At 33.8% G+C, this 15,687-nt stretch overlaps 1 protein-coding gene across 2 annotated transcripts in view; it reads left to right on the forward strand.

The window, feature by feature from the left end:
* The first annotated feature begins 1,005 nt into the window (after positions 1 to 1,005).
* Positions 1,006 to 15,687, forward strand: part of LOC129503300 (UDP-glucuronosyltransferase 2A1) — a 48,962-nt gene continuing 34,280 nt past the window's right edge. Inside the window, exons 1-2 of one of the 2 annotated variants that reach the window (XM_055315269.1) lie at positions 1,006 to 1,075; positions 4,135 to 4,905. In XM_055315269.1, the coding sequence (XP_055171244.1) occupies positions 4,188 to 4,905 (718 nt within the window). In that variant the 5' untranslated portion in view covers positions 1,006 to 1,075; positions 4,135 to 4,187. The remainder of the gene's footprint in view (positions 1,076 to 4,134; positions 4,906 to 15,687) is intronic. The other variant, XM_055315267.1, reaches the window with a different exon arrangement.

The following is a 15,687-nucleotide window of genomic DNA, read 5'->3' on the forward strand; positions in this document are numbered from 1 at the left end:
TACTAGTGAAACCCCTGGCTGCCTGCCCAGGGCCCACTGCAGAAGAGTGGGTCATGTGAGATTGTAAGATCCAGTCATGAAGGATGGAATGTTAGGGAAGGTCAGTGGAAAGATATGACGGCCAGTTGACCTATGAGCTGGAACTTAACGCTCAAAGGCTCCTCACCCTCTCCCCTGTAATGTGGGTTCCACTTATTGTTCTAAGGACGTTGCTTTGAGATAATTATGTGGTATTGGAAAATCTACAGAGTATATGTGACTAAACTCAGTTAAAATCTCTTTCTAAACTTTTAAGATTTTGCAGGTGGGTTCAAGGATCCATTCATACTGCTGCCACCCAAAGGACACTTCATATGTAAATTCCTTTTGCTTATTAAAACTGCCACTTGCTAACCTGAAGTGGGCTGCCTCTTTTTTGTCTCCCTGCCCTCTGAACACAGGGGTCAATTTCAGATTATGCCAGGGAAGCTCCTGAGATGGTTATGAACCAACATAAATTAGTACCTTTAAAAAAAATAAATACAAAGATCAATAAAAATGTTGGAATTTTTCTGAGATATTTCTTCCTTATACAGAGCAATTCAGTTCTGTTGTAGCTCCTAGCCTGTGAATAAACATAATCCCTCTCATCAGAAAAAAAATCAATTTAAAAAATATTTTCATAATTAGTACTGATAATAATAATTTTATGTTGCATGGGCATGAGAGGTATTTACCATACTTCTTAATAATAATCAATGATTATTAATTATTACCAATCATTATTTCAGATATATCCAGACATCCTTGTTTGGGTGGGGGAAGGTGAAGGACTGCAGAGTTCATAATAGCAAAGGCAATATTTAATGCAAATAGTTGCCAGAAAACCAATAGAAGGGAACAACTTTAACTCAAGGTTAATCTGCTTAGTCATGTAATAGAAATCGAATGCCTTAGGAGTAAACAAATCTGTACAACCTCTTCCTTATTTAAGATCATATTTCTCAACACATTATGCTTACCCAACTAGGATATACTTAAATTCAACTTTCAAGTAGCAAACAAGTGCTATTAAAGCTCTCGCTGAAAACTTCAGGTAAGAAATTTAAAAATCTTATGACAAGCAGTATGTAAATATTGTATATATATATGTGTATATTGTATATTTATATATTGTAATGTATATTTAGATTCATGTTTTCTTCTGAAAGAAATATCGGTTATTACAAGGTTATGGGTTTTACTTTTAGCTTGTTTTACTACTTAAAAAGGTTTCCAGTCCTATTTTTAAATAATTTGGGTTTTTTCCGATCTAGGTGTTATAGTTTAGATAATTTGATAGATACTGAAGGAACTGTATTATAGAGTAGTCAAGTGAAAATTTTATCCCAGTGCAAGCTCAATGGCCTCCTTAAAGGTAGGTCTGTTATTTTCAGTTCCTACCAGGGGACAGTTTATTCGGTCCTTCACATAAAGTGAATACATAAAAGCAGAAATGATTCTCTCAAGTGACTGCTACAGCCTTTAAGATAGCATGTGTATAAGAAGATTTCATCCTTTGGTGGTTATTTTATTTTCTTAATGTTGCATAATGGATTTTCTATATTTATGTATTTTAAATTTATATCAAATAAGTTTTATGCAAAGTCAAATTTATTTATTAAAAAAAAAAAAGGGATAGTTAGGGCAGCCCCGGTGACACAGCAGTTTAGCACCACCTGCAGCCTGGGGTGTGATCCTGGAGACCAGAGTCCTGCATCAGGCTCCCTGCATGGCGCCTGCTTCTCTCTCTGCCTGTGTCTCTGCCTCTCTCTCTCTCTCTCTCTGAATAAATAAATAAATAATCTTTTTTTTTTTTTTTAAAAAGGGATATTTAAAGTTTCTATAAAGAAAATCCTGTAGTAAAGGCAATAATCAATTTTGGTAATGCAATACCATGTGTGTTCCCTTTTTGTGCAATTAATTAAAGTACATCTTTTATTATCATAATCTAAATTCTTCTCATGCTAGCATGCTGACACAAATATACTATGCTGATTTTTATCACAGTTATATATGCAATTATCTTCATTGAGAGCATAAAATGGATATAAGAATTATCTCTTTGATTCATCTTTCACTTAGCAGGCAGTTCTCTGCTTATAGAAATACAAATAAACTGAATAAAGACTCTATTTTAATTGTTAAAAACTGAATCTGATTCCCTGATAGTGAATAAAATGAGTAAAATGACAGTGAATTGTTACCAGTTGTTCATTCTAGTGAATCACAGCAAGTGTTTTTAAAGTATCTTGTAACTATCGATCAGGTAGGCACCAGCAGGCAGAAATTTTTTGCATACTGTAAAATCTTAGTATAAAGAGCATGAATTGAAATCCGCACAACGATCTGTGTGATTAGTCTGCTAAACTCTGAATAGTACTTTGTAAAAGTTAGCAGTTGTTTTAAAGAAGCAGTGTTTCACTATCAATTATCTTCAGTAACGGGGAGTTCAGAAAAGATATCACTAAACATATATAAGATTTCTAATTTCAACAGATTAAAACAAAAAGTCATTTCTGCTTATTCACAAACATATGCACACATATGCACAATTTTAATAGAGATTATTTTACTCAGATGATTTATCCTACATTGTCCAGGATGGGTTACACAAATTTGTATTGTGCATTTTATATTGTGTCAGCATGTTTGGGGCACTTTATGGTTTATATGGATAGGTTCCCTATAGCGATGAGGGGGCAATGTACACTCTGATAGGACAATCTATCCTAGTGATTAATACAATAGGCTCTGGGAGCCAAAGACCCTGAAAGCTTATTCTATCATATGAATTTGGCAATTACTAAACTTCTCTAAACAATGGTTCCTTCTTTGATGTGAGAATATAGGTTCTACTTCATTGGGTCTTTTTTTTTTTAGAGAAGAATAAATGAGATTAACATATGTAAAACATTTGCACAATGTCTGACACACAGGAAGTGCTTAATTAATACTAGCAATTATGAGGGACTCCTGGGTGGCTCAGTGGTTGAGCGTCTGCCTTCGGCTTAGGGCGTGATCCTGGAGTCCCGGGATAGAGTCCTGCATTGGGCTCCCTGCATAGAGCCTGCTTCGCCCTCTGCCCATGTCTCTGCCTCTGTCTGTGTCTCTCGTGAATAAATAAATAAAATCTTAAAAAAAAATATACTAGCAATTATGAAAGGTTTGGTCTAAACGTAGTTGTTCTGCACGCAGACCAGCTAGCTTTTGAGCAACACTTTCCATAGAAGCAAATTTGAATTAGTAATTCTCTTCAAAGAATTCCTACTGATTAGTAATGTTACCCATCTCTTGCATGTATATTTGTACACAATTCATTCATTTACTTATAATCTTTTCTCAGTGATTTTTAATACAAATATTTTCCTAAACATGGGGTGCCTAGGTTGCTCAGTGGTTAAGCATATGCCTTCTGCTCAGTTCATGATCTTGGGTCATGGAATCAAGTCCCAAGTTGGGCTCCCTGCTCAGCAGGGAGTCTGCTTCTCACTCTCCCTCTCCCTCTCCCTCACATTTGTCCTCTTTCTTGCTGTCTCTCTCAAATGAATAAATAAAACCTTTTTAAAATTAAAAAAAAATCCTAAACATATTATTAAAGTAGTAATAAACATTACACATCCTTTATTTGCTTGTATTTCACATTCTTGTAAATATTCTCCTTGTAGTAATCCTATCTATTAAGAAATAGTAACTACTATAATAATATTTAATTGTTGTTAATGATATTATATTAAATGTATTAAATATTGGAAAATCTATAGCCTTGGCATCTCTACATTTATGAATAAGTTCTGACCCAATCTGATATTTCAGTACCCAGGCCTGAAGGTAGACTTGAGATATACAGTAGCTTCAAAGAATTCAATAGTAAGAATTTCACAATTATGAGATGCAATGAAAGATTTGAAGGATCAAGCTTTAAAAAACAATCATAACCCAAGCTAAAGGAACAAGTTGAGAGATAAGACACATGTTACCCAAGCCTGTAATTACTATAAAATATGATGCTACCATGAGTAATATCATTTCGTTGAAAGGATGCTCTTGAGGGTATCAGTTGTTTTGAATCAAAACTGAAAAATAATTTGTCTTTCTTTTTTGTTTGAAAAACAGATAAATTTGTTTACAGTTTCACATCTCATCAATCTTCTACATCAAGCCACATCATGTTAAATAAGAATATTCTGCTGTTGTCTCTCAAGATTAGTCTCCTAGGAATCGCCCTTGGTGGGAATGTTCTGATTTGGCCAATGGAAGGTAGTCATTGGCTGAACATTAAGATAATTATAGATGAGTTGATTAAAAAAGAGCATAACGTGACTGTCTTAGTTGCCTCTGGTGCACTTTTCATCACACCGACCTTTAACCCATCTCTGACATTTGAAATATATAAGGTGCCCTTTGACAAAGGAAGAGTAGAAGGAATAATCAAGGAATTTGTATTGACATGGATGGAAAATAGGCCATCTCCTTCAACCATTTGGAGATTCTATCAGGAAATGGCCAAAGTCATTAAGAACTTCCACATGCTGTCTAGAGAAATCTGTGATGGTGTTCTCAAAAACCAAAAGCTGATGGACAAGCTGAAGAAAAGCAAATTTGAAGTCCTAATATCAGATCCAGTGTTCCCTTGTGGTGATATAGTAGCTTTAAAACTGGGAGTTCCATTTATGTACTCCTTAAGATTTTCTCCAGCTTCAACAGTGGAAAAGCATTGTGGGAAGGTACCATTCCCTCCTTCCTATGTTCCTGCTATATTATCAGAACTCACTGACCAGATGTCTTTCACTGACAGAGTAAGAAATTTCATCTCCTACAGTCTACAGGACTACATGTTTGACACTCTTTGGAAATCATGGGATTCTTACTACAGTAAAGCTTTGGGTATGTAATTTTTTTTATGATTATCTGAATTTGAACAGAGTTTTGTATCTTCTCTTTATTTCCCTGTGGCTATTATTTTTCAACCCTACATATTGATAACCATCTATTAGGATCATTTGAGAACAGGAAGATGAAAGACAATATGCTTTGTAACTATAGTGTGTCATTTTCTAATTTTGTGGATTCATATATACCAACTTAGTTCTTTTATGGATAACATACAGCGACAGTTTAAAAACAGGACTGAATTCTAATTTAGTTATTACACTGGCAGTAGAAATTGCCTAGAAATTTCAATGATGTGTAAAGAAAACTGGAAGAGTTTAAGCTTTCTATAAGTCCATTACTAATATAGGCATTTGTGTGTGTGTGTTTAAAAACACACATGCATACAGATAGTCTCTGATCATTGTTCATATATTTCCTATTGTTTACTAGGCACTCCCTTAGGTAGGGAGGTTACTACAAAGACTAAGATGAAGTTCCTAGCTTCAAGAATTTCAGTCAAGCAGAGAAGTCATACAAGAAAGGGAATGTTTACAGTATGAAAAATGTGGGTAAAGAAGAACAGAGATTGTTAAAGGAGATAGGCAGTATGTAACAGGAGAGAATGATATTCTGAGAGTTGAATAATTCTGTGTAGAGTTGAAGTTGATACACAAGAAAAAATTTCAAAAGTGAATATGAATTTTCCTGCAAAATAAGTAGGGAGAAGAAAGTCTGAATATGAGTATAGAATTAGATGTAGTTGAGGACAACATCCAAATTTATGCTTTGGATACCTGTGCCCAATGTTGTGGAATATCAAAATAGCATATGTGTGCTGGGCATTACTGATGATTCTTTATTTATGAAGGTCAAAGTGCAAGGTGGGGAGGTATGAGAAAAAACATGGAAATGTCAGGATTTCCATAATGAATTAATTCAATAAATATTTCCAAAGCCAAGTATTTTAGTTTTTACCTACTAAACAGAAAAAGTTTAAAGGGCTGTATTGTATAAAATTGCATCTTACATAAAATATCTGGACAGATATGGACCTGGAGTGAAAAGATGGCAAACTCAATATCTGATCAAGTTTATACTCCACTCTCAGGTTTGTACATCCCTCAAGGCAGAAGCAAAAATAAACTTCTTTCTACAATCTTTATCTCTTAAGGAAAATCTATTGCATAGGTTCTTTCTTCCCATATCCTAAATGAAAATTTTCCATAGGCTTCTGTATAACTGATAAGAGCATGGAATAGTGAAGTAGCTTATAAATGGAGAAAAATAATGCAGATGAGACTACATAGTAAGGTAATCAAGACCACAGGCTCTTGATAAACAACTTCCACCTACAAGTATGTGACCATGGAAAAGTAATTAATTCTCTTTATATCCACACTTATTCACCCCATCTCTAACAGGACTACTGTGAAGACTAAATTAGTTAACATATAAAAGGATTTTACAATGGTGTCCAGGAGATAGAAACCATTCAATTTGTGTTAGCTGTTTATCATGTGAAATTAATAAAAGCTAATGGCTAATTGGTTAAGGCATGTTAAGAGGCATGAGAAAGAGATTAAGATGTTTTCTTTTTTAAATTGAGGTATAATTGACGTATATTAGTTTAAGTTATAAAACATAATGATTCTACATATTATATATAAAAAAGTGATCACCACATTAAGTCTAATTAACACTTTGTGACCATACATAAATTATTTCCTCTTGTGATGAGAACTTTTATGAGCTACTGTTTTAGCAACTGTCAAATATACAATACAGTATTAACTATAGTCACTATGCTATATATATTGCATCCCCAGGATTTATTTTGTAACTGGAAATTTATGCCTTTGACCCTCTTCAACCATTTCACTCTCCCACCCCTCACCTCTGGCAACTGTCAATCTGTTCTGTGTATCTATGAGTTGGTGTTTTTTTTTTTATAATCTATATATAAATGAGATTGTACAGTGTCTTTCTCTGACTTATTTCACTTAGTGTAATGCCCGCAGGGTCCATTTACATTATCATAAGTGGCAGGATTCTCTTCTTTTTCATGGCTGAATGATTCAATATTCCATTGTAGTTATTTATGCCACAGCTTCTTTATTCATTCATCCATCAGTGGTTACCTAGGTGGTTTCCGTGTCTCAGCTATTATAAATAAATAATACTGTAATGAATATCTCTTAGATATATCTTAGAAATAATGATTTTGTTTCCTTTGGGTATAACCCAGAAGTAGAATTACTGGATCATATGGTTGTTCTATTGTTAACTTTTTTTTAGGATTCTCTATACTGTTTTCCATAGTGACTGTACCAATTTATACTCCCATCAACAGTGCACAAAGGATCCCTTTTTTTCCACATCCTTGCCAACACTTGTTATACCTTGTCTTTTTGATAATAGCCATTCTAACAGGTATGAGGTAATTAACAACACAAGAAACAACAGATGTTGGCGAGGATGTGGTGAAAGGGGAACCGTCTTATACTGTTGGTGGGATGGAAACTGGTGCAGCCGTTCGAGAACAGTATGGATGTTCCTCAGAATGTTAAAAATAGAACTACCCTATGACCCAGCAAATGTGCTGCCAGGTATTTACCCAAAGGATACAAAAGTACTCATTCAAAGGAACGCAAACACCCGTATGTTTATAGCAGCATTATTAACGATAACCAATATCTCACTGTGGTTTTGATATGCATTTCCCTGATGATTGGTGATGTTGAGCCCTTATTCATGTACCTGTTGGTCATTTGCATGTTTTCTTTGGCAAAATAAATATTCATATCCTCTGGCCATTTTTAATCCATTTTTTTGTTATTGAGTTATATGACTTTTTATATATTTTGGTATTAACCTCTTATCAGATATATGATTTACAAATATTTTCTCCCATTAGGTAGGTTGCCTTTTCATTTGTTGATGGTGTGCTCGCTTCGGCAGCACATATACTAAAATCATTTGTTGATGGTTTCCTTTGCTGTATAGAATCTTTTTGATTTTATTTACTTGTTTATTTTTCTTTTGTTACCTTTGCTTTTGGTGTGAAATCCAAAAAAAACCATTGTCAAGACTGATGTCATGTAGCTGACCACCTATGTTTTTTTATTCAAGGAGTCTTATGGTTTCAGGTCTTATATCAAGTCTTTAAACCATTTTCAGTTAGTTTTTGTGTATGGTATAAGAAAGTGATCTAGTTTCATTGTTCTGCATGTAGCTGTCCAGTTTTCCACCTATTGAAGAGGCTGTCCTTTCCCCCTTGCACATTCTTGGCTTCTTTGTCATGAATTAATTGACCATGTAAGTGTGGGTTATTTGGTGAGTATTGTTAAGAGAAGCATTAATTACAAGTGGCTCACCATCTCCTCTGAGTGTGTTAAATAGTCCCCAAATTCAAAGACAGATGTTTATCTCCTAGGATATAAATGAAGACTGAGCTGTTCTGTTACTTAGAGAGAAGAACATAGCTACTATGTTGATTATAAGCTATCCTATGAAGATGGAAGTGAATGGTCAATATTGTAGAGCTGAAACTGGTTCTTAAAAATGAAGAAACAGGAATGCCTGGGCGGCTTAGCAGTTGAGCGTCTGCATTTGGCTCAGGGCATGATCCCGGGGTCATGGGATCCAGTCTGTCATTGGGCTCCCCATAGGGAGCCTGTTTCTCCCTCTGCCTCTGTCTCTGCCTCTCTCTGTGTGTCTCTCATGAATAAATAAATAGATTCTTTAAAAAGAAAATGAGAAAAATAATTTAAAAATGGCCATTTTATGAAACAATCAAGTTCTCAGGATCTGCAACAACTCACATGTGTAGTAAATAGAGACATCTGAATAAGTGCAGCATCTTAATGAAATAAAGGAGTGTGTACATAGAGAACACCTTAGTCATGATATAGGTTTACATTTTTATCTCATTACATTTGTTTTTATCAATGGCTGTTCTCAGTCTCTGAAAAATAATTATCATGATCACAATGCTTCTTATTCTCAGATAAGAATTGGTAAGATTATTCTCAGATAAACCTTCCTCATGCTGGCAGTCTCAGAATCACATGTTCCATTGTGTTGTGCTTGTAAGTGAATACTGGTAATAAAACCACACAATTTTCCCAGTCATAAGACATGATACTAATCTTTCTTAACAGTTTGTTCATGGGAATGTAATGAGGATTTCTAAAAATGTTCTTATTCTCCAATTTTGATAATATCATGTTTCTAAACAAATAACACTCTTTTGACTTAAAATGACTATTTAAAGTTTGTCTCTACGGATGTTATTCTTATTGATGCCAGAGACATGAACACTCATACTCAAAAGATCAGGTAAGAAGCAAAAGTACTGAAATGACAGAGTAATTCATTTTTGTGTAAGCCTTCATACATGTAGAATGATAAATGAAAATGATAAATGGAACTGACTTATAAAAATCACTTTTTTCCAATGTGAAGTGATTTTTTTTTCTTTTTTACTTTAGTTTAAGTGCTCTAAACAAGTCATTGCAATGAATCCATATCCACTCAGGTCTCAAACTATCACACCTAAGTAAATAAATAGGATAACTTTCTGTAAGATTACTTTTCTGCAGTGGAATGCAATAATCTCAGACTGAGTCCTTAATCTCTGCTAATTGCTAAGAATCAGACATTGTATTGTCTAAATTACTTCTTTTATTTCAGCATAAGGTATCTGGTTGAAACTCATGGTTCAATATCATGATAGCAATAACAGTTAATATTTGTTGATTTCTTCCCATGTGCTAGACACTGTAATAAATCTTTCATATATTATAACTCTTAATCTTTACAGTGAATTTGTGAAGAAAACTACTATCACCAATGGGAAATACCAAGTGCTAAAATAAAATTATATAGTGACTAGTAGAAGAAAATAGTTTTCAAATGAAAGTCTGACACCAAAACTTCCAGAAAAACTTTTCTCTCCTTTAAAAATTTTGGGGGCAAATCCATGAATTACTCAGAATATTTTAGGTTTAAACTTTCTTCGGTCCTCTTCCTCTTAGTGGATTTAGCTTTTGATGTCTACTGTTTTATTTCTTACTTATACTAAGTTTCTAAGTTTGCTAACTGGAGTTTAATTGGCTGATGTTATCACTAGGTAACTTGCTGTTTAGGCAAAGGCTTCCATGTGGCTGTTGCCTGCAGCCAGTTGCCTGAGGATAAGTACTTGGTCCCAAGAAAACTTAAAATGCAATGTTGAACTGAAAGTAAGAAAAGGCTTCCGTGGATTTCAAATGTATTTATTTAAAGTTGAACCAGGTAAATTTTATTTTTATGTACATATTAACAACAACAAAAAACCCACCAAAATTGAAGAACATTTAAGAAAAAGAATAATGTAGCATTTTAATACCAGTAAAAATATTTATAATCCATAAACATTACCTGTTGCTACCAACAATTTTACCCTTCAGTAAGTATAGAAACAAATAGCTTTTTTTGAGTGAATAATCTTTATATATTGGATTTATATGAATACAAAATGTATTGTTGGACATGAATAACTAGGTGAATAACCTCCAAGAACTAATGTCATCTATAATAACAGCAGATTTTCCTGTAAATATATTAAATAGAAAAAAACAATAGATCTTAAAAAAATTATGACTATAATATTCAGATCTTTATGAACTGAACACAGGTAATTCATGTAAGATAAAGTGCTAGAAATGAAACAAATGTGAATGTATATCTCCAAAATGGTTGATTTCCAATAGTCATTTTATTTTATTTTTTTTAATTTTTATTTATTTATGATAGTCACATACAGAGAGAGAGAGAGAGAGAGGCAGAGACACAGGCAGAGGGAGAAGCAGGCTCCATGCAAGGAGCCCGATGTGGGACTCGATCCCGGGTCTCCAGGTTCGCGCCCTGGGCCAAAGGCAGGCGCCAAACCGCTGCGCCACCCAGGGATCCCTCCAATAGTCATTTTAAAGAAGGAAAAAATATATTGGAATTCTTTCCCTGAAGAGTAATGCATGTTGGTTTGGAACTTTTTTTTTTTCTTTCTTCTCAATCTTTTTCTGGCTTCTTTCTCCCATCCTTTCTTCCTCTATTTTTTTTAAATGTAAATTAATTGTTTGGTTAGAATCTTTCAAATCACCTCTGGTAGCATCCTTCTTTACATAATGACCCTTGAGTGGGATGACAGCCATTAACATAACTTCCAAGGTGAATTTGCTATGGGACATGCGCAATTTCAAGAGCCTTGTCACTCTTTTGCTCCCACTCAACGACAGGAAATGGAGATGATCATTTTTATGGATATAATCTTGAATTTTATATGTTTGTATTTCTTAAAATAAATCACTAGTGAACTTTGTTACTGAATACATTGTAAGATATCATTTGTGATGTGCCTCAAGATTAAGCATGACTGGCACCTGTAGAGGAGCCTGTGGTGTTTGGGAATACCTGCACCAAAGTCCAGGCACCCCAGAGGACCATTATCTGAGAAGTAGAAGGGAGATGGGTCTAGGTGATGAGATCTGGTTAAATTGGTAATTTTTAAAGTAAGATTCTCTCTCTACATTATCATATATAGCTAACATTTATTGATCATGGATGTTGTTCTGAATAATTTACATGAATTTTTTAAATTCAGTCCTCACAATGATAAGAAATAGGCTCCAGCATTCTTCACCATTTTATAATAAGGAGGCAGAATAACTTGCCTGAGGTTATAATAAAGCATTTGTCATGAAGCATTGATGCTAGACCCTAAGCTAAAAGGAAAGTTTGAGAAAGAAACTCAGTTTATATAGAATAAAACAATGAGGGAGGAAAGGTGCATCTGATTTTAAGCTTTCAAAAGAATTAACTAAATGCAATCAAGGAACTAAAAAAAACAAAAGTTGAAGCTTTACTGTGAAGCTAAAACTCAAAGGTTACTAAAGAGTTGATTACTCAGTTTTTAAAAACAGTATGAAAGATAGTTTCCAAGCTTTTATGGCCTTTGGGACCACCTCCAAATCCAAGAGATAATGAGAAATGAATAGCACAATTAAATTCTAGCCATTCATTGAAATGCTCAGGGAGCACACAAGAAGAGGACACTTTTAACTCAGGTCAGGTCATGAGGGAAAAATTGTAAGAAAGAACTTGCAAACCAAAATGTTGTTTTAAGGATTCTTAATTCAGGGATCCCTGGGTGGCTCAGTGGTTTAGTGCTTCCCTTTGGCCTGGGGTGTGGTGCTGGAGTCCCAGGATCAAGTCCCACATCAGGCTACCTGCCTGGAGCCTGCTTCTCCCTCTGCCTGTGTCTCTGCCTGTGTCTCTGCCTTTCTCTCTGTGTGTCTCTCATGAATAAATAAGATCTTAAATAATAATAATAAATATATTTTTTATTTTTAAAATAATAAATATATTTATTATTTTTAAACAATAATAATAAATCTTAAAAAAAGGATTCTCAACTCAAACTGATAGCATTATACATATTTTAAAGAACTTTAATTTCAGTTTAATTTTAAATAAATGAACTAGCCATTCTCCTGTGAGATATATATATATGTATATATATATGTATATATACATATACATATATATATATAAAACACATACATATATACACTTAACAGTGTTAAACAACACAAATTCAGCTGAGGAAATATGGATATCCAATTGGCTTTATTAAACGGTTCAGAGATTGGACAGCATATCATCTAGTAAGTAGAGGGGAACTCTGTAGACCCGTAGAAAAGGAAAGATTTAAACAGGGTGAGTTGGAGGGAATTGCTAGCAAAGAATGCAATGTTTAGGCAAAGTTTCCTTCCTAAGGGGAAGAAAACGTTTAACACATTACCTCCTGGTGTTCACCAAGAAATTCCAGTTGGCAGATTAAAAGTTATGAGGGGGTGAGCCTAATACCTTAGATTAGGTATTAAGTCTTGCTTTACTGCCATGGGACCTTAACATGACTTCATTTTGGGCCTGTGCCTCTTTTAAAAGCACATGTCTTATTAAATATGATTCTGAAAACTTTATCTGTTTTATTGCTTTTTTGGAGAACTTCCTTTTGAAGTAAGCAGAGTGAGAATGAGAATTTTGATTCAAAGTATAGGGACAATATTCTAATTAGTACAAACTTTCTCTGGCTGACTTATTTTTTACTCATGCTATTCGTGTATTGATGTTTCATAGACATATTTAAGAATATTATTTTCTGGGCTCTTTAATCATGTTTAAGATGTCATCTTATCAAATAGTCACAATTATGAAATGTAATGGTTTTCTAATTTTTGCTGTTATAAAATGTATCTCACATTTTAAAAAGTAAAAGAAAGAAGAAAGAATATTGGGCTGGAACCTGGAATCCCTAGGCATTCATCTCATCTGCCACTTACTGGCAATTGTGACTTCAAGATAATATAAACCTTCCTCGATCTGCGTTCTTACATATAAAATGATGGAGCTGGACAAATTGAACACATGGTTTCTCTCTTCTTTCAAGAAGAAAATAAACATGTTTAATCATTTTAAATCGCCGAACTTCATTTTTTTCACGATATCAGGCATATTTGGCAGGAGTTGTTATTTATCCCATTGATGGAAAATTAAATCTAAGCTTATATCTACATGTCCCTAAACACAATTTATTTTTTATCTTCTTAAAATGTTTGAATTTGCATTGCTATATTGCAGGCACACAGGGAATTGGAAAATAAATAAAACAGACACCTACATTGACACCAGTGAAATTAAACACTGTAACATCCAAGTATAATTTGAAAACAACATATACATTAGCTATTAATAAATTCTATTATCTGCTATTGTCCTTCAGTAAATTAGATAGTTATGCTATTGTCCTGAAAAGGCCACTTAACTGGGACAAAGGGACTCCTTGAATGCCACAGATACAGGACAGTCAGAGGCCACAATAGGACAAAAGACTCAGAGTCTCACTGAATTTTAATCTCAGGGACTCAGACTTAGAGCCTGAGGCTTTGTTCCTCCAGTTTTTAAGAGAGCTACCAAGTTGGCTTTCGGAATGATTGACTTTGGGAAGCAGAGAAAAACATATTTACTTCAAAAGGCAAATAGGCTAGTGGCTCCAAGAAAGGGAAGGGAAGGAACTCTGTTTGGAGAACAATGGGGTCAAAAGTCAGTGTTTAGGACCTTCAGTAACCCCAGTGTGTTGAAGATTAGGAGATTCAGTTCTCAAATAGGCTCTGCAACTGGCTCCCCACACTTAAACTGTTTTTTTTTTCTTTTATTCAGGGTAAGTAGGGCTGCCTACATGCATTTAATTCAAGGATATATTTTGATAAGATTTTAAGTGCTAATGTCACTATTGCTAATGAATAATCCCTAGTTAATTATTATATTCTACTTAATGAACCTCAATAATTGGACAAGTCTAAGTATTTTATTGATAAACCTTTGGTTATGCCTTGTATGTTATATTTTGTCTCCTTTTTATTGAAAGGTCATGATAGCAACAGATTTATGAAGATGCATCAAATTCTTTTCATTAGGCCTATTTTAATGGTCATCAGGGTGTTTGCTTTTGGGCTTCAAAATCTAAATAATTTTTAAAGTATAGACATTATATTCAAATTGAGGCTGACTCTTGAAAGGATGCAATTTTAATAATTCTAAAAGCATCACTTCTCTCTTTCCTCTTTCCTTTTCTCTTTCTGGTCTTTTTGTTACTTAAAGGCCTATAATTAGTCAATTCAAGGACAACAGAGTGTGAATAGAAAACAAACCACTTAATTTACATTCTCAATTCCTGATTTCTATCCTCTTAATGACATTATTTGTTCTTATTTTCTCTTTTTAATGGCAATCTCTAATGATTATAACTTTTAAAATAGCATCATTACATAGTTGTCCTTGTTCAGTTTGGCATTTACTAAGAATCTCAACAGATAATTATTATTGTATCTATGTCTAGTTGTCATTCTCTAGCTAGCCTATTGCCTTACTGATCAATCGACACAAATTTATTAAACTACAAATATTATCAAACTTTTGCTCTGAATCAAGCTGTTTACAAAGAAACTTTACAGATCATATTGCTAATCCACAAAGTAATATAACAAATTAACGTCATTATTTCTCACGTATGCATGAGAAGGCCAAGGGTAAAGGTAATTTCCCAGGGTCACAAAACTTGTAAAAGAACAGTTTTTGAAAAAAAGAAAAAGAAAAAAGAAAAATTTTTGAATCTGGGGCTGTTGAATTCTAGTGTCTAGCTAATTTAGGCTACTACATAGCTCTTAGTGAAAAAGCTTGTGGTACTAGGCCCTAATCTTCTTGATCTGTATATGGACGCGTCATGAAAGAAAGTGACAAATTCCTTGCAATGAGGAGATCATTATCAATATGCTTTATCAGAGAAGAAAATTCTCTTCTGCCAAATATGTAGTAATTTGCTCTATAATTCAATTAATCTAAAACATCTTGAAATGTTTGAGAAAAACTTCTAAGTGAAGATTATTTTCGGTTTTTCTTCCTAAATATGAGCCATGGGGAATTAATAATAATGCCGGTCATTATACATTGCCAAAGTTGCAAAAACTTACAAAGATGAGACATAATACCATAGAAATCCAGCAATTTCTCAAATGATGTTATGATAATAGTCCCAATTGCCCTACTTTGTCATATATTTTTGGGTATGCAACTCAACAATAATTTCATTTTCTATGAAATAGAGCAAGTAATTTATGCTACACAAGATTCTGGAAAGGACTGAATTAAATAATGTATGTAAAAAAGCCTTGTAATAAGACATCTAACTTGAAGTTACAA

The sequence above is a fragment of the Nyctereutes procyonoides genome, unplaced genomic scaffold (assembly GCF_905146905.1).
Source record: "Nyctereutes procyonoides isolate TBG_1078 unplaced genomic scaffold, NYPRO_anot_genome, whole genome shotgun sequence".
Lineage (NCBI taxonomy): Eukaryota > Metazoa > Chordata > Mammalia > Carnivora > Canidae > Nyctereutes > Nyctereutes procyonoides.